The 7,890-nt window shown below is 40.6% G+C and overlaps 1 protein-coding gene across 2 annotated transcripts; it reads left to right on the forward strand.

Annotated features, from left to right (window-relative positions):
• Positions 1–339: 339 nt before the first annotated feature.
• Positions 340–6,305, forward strand: LOC117864083 (kelch repeat-containing protein At3g27220). 2 transcript variants are annotated; one of them, XM_072294844.1, is made up of 7 exons: positions 340–359; positions 2,959–3,138; positions 3,733–3,962; positions 4,170–4,340; positions 4,617–4,722; positions 5,429–5,635; positions 5,935–6,305. In XM_072294844.1, exons 2-7 carry the CDS (start codon positions 2,989–2,991, stop codon positions 6,097–6,099), a joined length of 1,029 nt encoding a protein of 342 aa, XP_072150945.1. In that variant the 5' UTR covers positions 340–359; positions 2,959–2,988; the 3' UTR covers positions 6,100–6,305. The 2 variants fall into 2 exon arrangements, with proteins under 2 accessions (XP_072150945.1, XP_034603967.1); XM_034748076.2 differs by lacking the exon at positions 340–359 and adding an exon at positions 1,622–1,948.
• The last annotated feature ends 1,585 nt before the right edge of the window (positions 6,306–7,890 follow it).

Below are 7,890 nucleotides of genomic sequence, written 5' to 3' on the forward strand. Positions count from 1 at the left end.
GCCCGTTCTCACATACACGGCCCATGTCCCATGATCACAAACGCTCCTCTCGCCTGTTACAATCAGCATCAACCACTCTCTTCCTTAATCTTCAGGCTATGCAGGGACATGACAATTTGACCACTGGTTATATTGGTTCAGCTAGGGCATGCATATTATTATTATAATATTATTTCTAACATTCTTTTGGTTTTTTGTTTGTATTCACTTCCTAGAAAATGACTATAAACATATATCTATTTGAAAATGGAGCATCGATATGCAAATTTGGAGCTGAAGTTTAAGCATCAGGAAGAGAAATTCATTGAGGTGATAAAAGAAAAGAAAAAATTTACATAATATGCTTGTCGAGCTAAAAGGTTAGTTTTTTCATTCTATGATACCTTTGCATATTTTCACATATGATGGTGACAAAACTAATGACTTATATTTCTACTATTTGTCGGCAACTTTTTTTGTCATATGGTTGAGGCTTGTAATAAGGATGATTGAATGCACAATGCATGCAAAGATTGGAAAAAGAGATTCCTTTATATAAAAACTTCTTCCTAGATTGCAGCCAGCTATTGTATATATAAATTAGTAATAATTCATGAGCTCACAACAAATTTATGACTTCTTGTCCCCTTCCTTCCCGTATCATCGAATCCTGGCTTCATGACTAGTCTGATCAGGCTCTCGTTTACCCTGCAATGCTGCCAATACATTTCCATCAGCCTGTCTCACTAAAGAAAACTACTATTAGTGTACTAGCGTCTTGAATTTCTTATTCTCAGCCTAGGATTTACTTAGATCATTCTCAGTGCAGTTTTTTGATATTTATGTTTTTAAAAATATCACATAAGTAAAGAGTGCATTTAGTTGATAGATGAAATAACTCACACAATGCCTAGTTCCATTTTTTTTTGTTGTTTCCAAAAATATACGTGTAGACACAAACTATTTTGTAAATACTATACACATAGTTCATCCCCATGAAACCAGTTTTTTCTCTCACCTTAGTGTACTATATTATCATAATTGTTTACATGAAAACTCTTTTATTGTTAATGAAATTACCATAAAAATGGATTTAGACCTTCACACATCGAATACCAAAATTGCAAGTACTTCAAGCTTGGTGCGGCTATCTTAGTGCTTTTTAGGACTTTATCATAGGAAAATGTGAATAAGAGAGGGGAGGTTCCCTGGAACAAAATTCATCCTAAAGATTTTAGAAAATATTAGTGGGAGTAGCAAAATATGTATGTACCTCTAAGTTAGTGGTAGTAAACAAGGAATGTTAACTATAGAAAAAATTAAATCGCAATCATTCAAATATGCTTACAATAGTTTATATTTGAGGATAAATTTTGAATGCTTAATGTCTTGTATTATATAGAATGGAGGAAGTAGAATGAATTATAACCCTCACCTTCGGAGCATAAACCTAGTATGCTGGATTGCTAATGTATTCGAACTCTTGCTTTTTTTTCCTTTGCTAGCATCATATTTGCTTCTTCGCACGCTTGATAGTCCAATTCATATGAAGAAATAGAGAATTTCTATATGCCACTGAAACAAAATCCAACAGGCAACAGCTGTCCTGCTACCGTATTTTTCTCATTCTCTCTACGCACCCGTATCCACCGACCACCGGCCCCCCCGCACCGCACTGCAACTCGCTCTTCCGCCGCGCCGGTTCGCCGTTAATGCCACCGACCCTTCACTCCCCCTCCGCGCCGCGTCCACCTCCTCTAGGCTAGAGCCTAGCCGCCCGCCCATGGCGAGGCCGGCGGCGAAGGCGCGGCCGCCTAAGCACCTGGTGGCGCTCGCCGTCGTCGCCGTCCTCGGCCTCGTCCTCGTCGCCGACTACCTCTGGGCTTCGTCCTCCTCCTCCGCCGTCTGGTCCTCCAGGCTTACCCTCCCAACCAGCCCCGCCGTGCAGGCGCCGCCCGTCGCGAAGGAGGTGAGTGACGCGTCCCCTTTTCTCGCGCCCATTGCTTAGGGATGCTAGATTGCTGCCGCTGCTGAGGCTCAAGCGATAGGCGCTTCGGGGTAGGGTTGGGGACCGTTGCCACGATGGGCGTACAAGATTGGTGAGATCTGGTGGGATTTAGGGAGGAATTGGGTGAGTTTTGCGCGTTGATCGGCTGAGTTGAACATGCTTGCTTGATTGGGGAATTTTACTCGATCTGCTGCAGTTCAGATGAGCAGCCATTACGTGTTAGGTGTAAACATTAGCAATATGTTATTTTGTTGGGTTTCATGCTCCTTGCAGGAATGGAGATAGTCTGGTTGTGTCCTTGGCCATAGAAGCCCTTTGCCTATTACTAGACCTTCTGGTTGTAAATTGTGTGCATTAGTTTTCAGCTAGAGTAATGCCTGTGCTTTGCCTTGGGTTTGCTTGAGTGATGTTTGCGAACTATCAAGAGTTCTATAGTATTTATAATTTTTATAGGTTGCCATAGGAACATATCGTTTTTGGTTTTATAAGCATATTCGACACTTCCTTGCCATTTAATTTGAAACCTAGGTCTTGTGTGTAAAAGTAGATCACGTTTACCAGCAAATTCAGAGAGTTGTCCTTTTAGTTTCCATGGTCTGAAATATCTTGTCCATTCACTTTTGTTATCATACTTATGCCTAGATGACATTAGTTTGGTATCATAACAATGGTAGATAGTAACTTGCGTATGCCTAGTTGACATGAATATGGTATCACTCAGTTTTTATCTTGAACCATTTGGTATCATACAGTAGTAAACAACGTGTAAAGTTCTGTTCTGTACTTGGATGTTTTGCATCCTTATTTATATTTATAATGATATATGCTGTGAAGAATTGTCAGTTATCACTATGGTCTAAAACTCTGCTAGATTGGATTCTACTTGCAACTTGAATTTGTTTTTTTGTTCTCATCATGTTGCTACAATGGCTTCTCAAAGAACTAGCCTGTCTTGTAATTTTATTGTACAGAATACAAAGGACAAGAAACCTGTAGGTTCGATGGACATAAATGCAACTTTTGCAGACTTGCCGGCTCCAGAATTAGAATGGGAGGGGATGGCTGAAGCACCTGTTGCACGTTTGGATGGTGCTGCTATACAGATTAAGAATCTCTTATATGTATTTGCTGGATATGGCACCATTAACCATGTGAGAAACCTTCATGCTCTGTCTTAAGATACTACTTTTCTACAATTTATGACATCTGGTGCTTTAAGAAGGGAGCAGTGGTACCCTCTTGCACATAAGAATTTTGCTTTATAAGTTGGAATGTGTAATAGAGAAGTATTTGCCAAATTGGATTCGAATGATAGCTCAAATTAGCCACTTATACTCTTGAATTCATTATAAATTGTATTATTAAGTTGCCAAGGTGTGAAAGAGAATAATTCACTACTCTTATTCTCTCTACATTGAACTGATGTAAGTCTCATAGACCAACTGGGGAATAATGCAACGACCTAGTAAGCCTTCCTATTCACTGATGCCTGCTCTTACATAATGAAATACACTTGAATTACCTGTGCTATGTATATGAATTTGTACTCTGATCTCATCTGTATAACAAATGATAACTTTGCTAGACTATTAATTATATTAGCAAGACCAGAATGCAAATTTCACCCTGGTGTTTTATTCCTTGGTGTTTTCTACATTGAAGAAATCTGCAGTTAGATGCGAGTTATTTCAATATGTTAAGCAAGTCGCCTTCCTTAAGATTTTCCCCCTTTTTTTCATTTGCAGGTGCATTCTCACGTTGATATATACAATTTCTCGGATAATACGTGGGGTGGAAGATTTGATATGCCCAAGGACATGGCACATTCACATCTGGGGATGGTTACTGATGGAAGATTCATCTATGTGGTAACTGGACAGTATGGTCCGCAATGTAGGGGACCTACAGCTCGAAATTTTGTATTGGACACAGAAACAAAAGAATGGCATGATTTGCCTCCATTGCCAGTTCCTAGGTACTATTCTTGTTCTTTTAATTTAAATAAAAAAAATTCAGATTGGGCATCCACTCATTATGTATCTACACATTACTTGCACTTGAAAGTTGTTGCCTTGTTGGTCCCATGCTCGTTATGCAAATAATATGTTTAAATATTTGGTCAACTTATAGGTTGGAAACAATTTGAACCACATTTCTTTCCCATTTAAATTCTTATGTTCAGATATGCTCCAGCAACGCAACTTTGGAGAGGTAGACTTCATGTGATGGGTGGCAGCAAGGAGGATAGGCATGAACCTGGGCTTGAACATTGGAGTCTCGCGGTAAAGGATGGGAAAGCATTGGAGAAAGAGTGGAGGAGCGAGATACCAATACCACGTGGAGGTCCTCATAGGTCTATAACTTTCCCTTCATATGTTATCAACAGTTTCACCTTCATTGGAAAGCAATGTTGCTAGATGCCTATGCCCTAGATTGTCTTGGCAGTTTCCTATTGGGTGCATTTCTGCTTTTCTTATGCTTTGGGCAACATTTATGCTGCTAGGAAATGTTTTCCTATGAAATTGGTGCGTTGCATGATACAAAGAAGTTGGTTTGTGACTTCTGAGAACACTATCCTTAATTGTTAATTTGCTGACGTCCTTATAAAAATATTTCGTTTTACTACCAGGGCTTGTGTTGTTGCAAATGATAAACTTTTTGTTATTGGTGGTCAAGAAGGTGACTTCATGGCCAAGCCTGGGTCTCCTATATTTAAATGTGTTAGGAGAAGTGAGGTATGTTGTCAGCTCAATCTTATAGCTAATTGTTGCGCATGTTCTGGCTCCTATGTTTTAAGATCAACTGAGATCAGTTTTCCCTGCATAAAGGACAACTTAACCATATGTTGTGCATGATTAAGTCTAGATTATAAGCATCTAAACGCCAAGCATGCTGTACCTGCTTTGTTAAATAAATAATGGCACACGTGGTTTCACCTGAAAGTGGATTGGCATCATGTGCACTGCATTTTCTTTTCTAGAAAAACAAAAGACCAGGACATTTAATATGGTTTAACTATTAGACTATCATATAATGCACATATTCAAGCATTACCATAATTGATGTTTTTGAGTTGAGACCAGAATCAATTTGGGTACCTTTTAAATGTGACATTCTAGTTCTGCTATATTCTTATTATTTCCCTTCAAGCATTACCACAAGTAATGATTTTGAGTTGAGACCAGAATCAATTGAAGTACCTTTTAAATGTAAAAGTTTCACTATTTTCTATGTAACCTTCAGGTTTGCACTATTCTGTTTATCTGTGCCCTTCAAGCTTCTGCCATAGTTGATGATTTTGAGTTGAAACCAGAACCAATTCAAGTATCTTTTAAATGTGGCAGAGTCTAGTTTACTATTTTCTTAGTGACCTTCAGGTTTGCACTATTTTGTCTATCTTTGTTATTGCCCTCTTTTAAAAACAACATTCTGCTTGTGCAGGTTGTGTATAGCAATGTTTATATGCTTGATGATGGGATGACGTGGAAGGAACTTCCACATATGCCAAAACCAGATTCACATATAGAGTTTGCTTGGGTGAATGTTAATAATTCTCTCATTATTGCTGGAGGAACCACCGATAAGCACCCAATAACTAAAAAGATGGTATTGGTCGGTGAAGTATTTCGGTTCAATCTGGACACACTGGTACATTTTTTTTCCTTAATTTCTGTACTTTACATAGGATGGGAAATTGGAGGAAACAAAGCATGTTTGTTGCATACTATCTATTTCTTGTGTCTTGTCATGATGGGTTTTCATGCTTTTCTTAGCAACAGATTATGTTTTCACAGTATTCTTCTTGTTAAACTTTCTATATTCCTGTGATGCTGAAAAACTAAATAATTAGGTAGGCAACAGAAAGCATGAATAGTATCAAAGTTGCATTTTGTAAATCTTTGCCGCCCTTGATCTGTCATTGTGACACTATAGAACCTCATCTGCAGGAATGGAGTGTGATTGGACGGTTACCTTTCCGTATCAAGACCACGTTGGTAGGATACTGGGATGGCTGGCTGTATTTCACTTCTGGGCAACGAGACAAAGGACCAAAAGACCCGTCTCCTAAAAAGGTTGTCGGGTGCATGTTTAGAACTAAGTTGCATCTGTGATTTCCTTAGAACTGATATGACTAAGCCATTCTTTCTGTTCTTTCTTTTGGTACATAACTGTTTCGATCCCCCGTGGTGGGCGAGTTCCTTGTTACCATACGGGAAATGGGTGGCTTTGTGCACTGTCACATCATGTTATTGCCACCAGTGTGTTGTATGCCCATTTTTTTATTTATACCATAGAATCATACACTTTTGCACCATTTTGTACAGAGAGAATCGATCGAATATACAGTGACTGTCACAATCTTGTAAGTTGGAAACTTGGAACATATACGCTTACTTGTTTCTTTGAGCCCTTACGCACATCTGTAGTGGGTAGTGAATCCATTGGTTATCTTCTAAAATTAGTTTCAACATCAACTTGAGCTATTCTTATGGTTGACTTAGACCCAACTTGCGGTCACATGCTTTTTGTGAGTGATGAAAGTGTTTCCTCTGATTCCTGGTACTTTACACCCGTGTTAAAATCGTAAAGTGGCTGGATGCATGGCTCCTTGCCATGCTATTGAATGTGCCTAAAGGATTGCGTTCATCAAGTTGTTTGTGGCATTAATTTCTGGGCTTGTTGCTGTTGATGACCACAGAATCCATTCGATTCCCATGAATATCAGCGCAGTATCATGCTCACGTCACAAATCCGGAGGACAACTGCAGGTGCTGTGCTCGGATATCGCCTTCTGGGTTACGCTGTTTTTCAGACCTTTTATTTTACTGGAAATCCCTACAAGCATTTGTTTTGACTTGATTAGTATTTCAAGCTCTCGACATCTTGATGCATCCAGCTCTAGCATTTTTCGTGTCGTACTGTAGCCAAAAGGAAGCTCAGGGCCTGATGAGCAGCTGGGTGCCTGGGTACACACACATCAGTAGCCAATAGGTAAGTGGCCTTGCCGTGTCACTCCCGGCTCCAGTATGAAGCCATGAACTGTTTCTTTCGATGCTCCCGTTACGTTTGAAACGGTAAACGCAGAAAAGTGACGGACTAACGAACCCCACATGCGCGAGACCCTGACTCGCCGGTCGACGGTCGTCTGCAGGCATGTGCGGGCTCGGACGACCGTTTCCCAATCAGACCAGGAGAAAATTCATGAAATTTGCGGGCTTTTTCCCCCCGCACATTTCACGTAATGACTCTTTGCTGGGACCTCCAACCCCATACCACGAGAGTTAGACGAAGGAAATCCGTGTCATCTAATGCAGACCCTGGTGTAAAGCCTCCGTGTCACTCTCTTGTAGCAGAGAAAAGGCCTAGAAGAAATCGCTGCGAACTCTCAGCAAGCTCCATTTTTGTTAAAATCCTTCACGAATTCACTAGTAGAGAACTGACTTTCGATCCATCCCCTTTTATCCCGGTTTAAAGTTGGCCCGGGACAAAAGGTTCACCAACCGGGACTAAAACTCGGTCACTGGTGGGGGGCTCACCAACCGGGACCTTTTATCCCGGTTGCAAAGGCTAGTGGGAAAAAAAGACTCTGAGAGGCATTTTATCCCGGTTTGAAACACCAACCGGGATAAAAGACCCCTCCTTTTATCCCGGTTGGTAACACCAACCGAGATAAAAGGGTCAAGAGCCTTTTATCCCGGTTTGTAATACCAACCGGGATAAAAGGGGGTCATTTATCCCGGTTGGTGTTTCAAACCAGGATAAAAGGGTCCCCCAACGAGGTCACTGGAAGGTGGCTGGAAGGGGATTAAATCCTCGAACCCTTTTATCCCGGTTGGAAACACCAACCGGGATAAAAGGGGGTCTTTTATCCCGGTTGGTGTTTCCAACCGGGATAAAAGGGT

Source organism: Setaria viridis, chromosome 7 (assembly GCF_005286985.2).
Source record: "Setaria viridis chromosome 7, Setaria_viridis_v4.0, whole genome shotgun sequence".
Taxonomy (NCBI): Eukaryota; Viridiplantae; Streptophyta; class Magnoliopsida; order Poales; family Poaceae; genus Setaria; species Setaria viridis.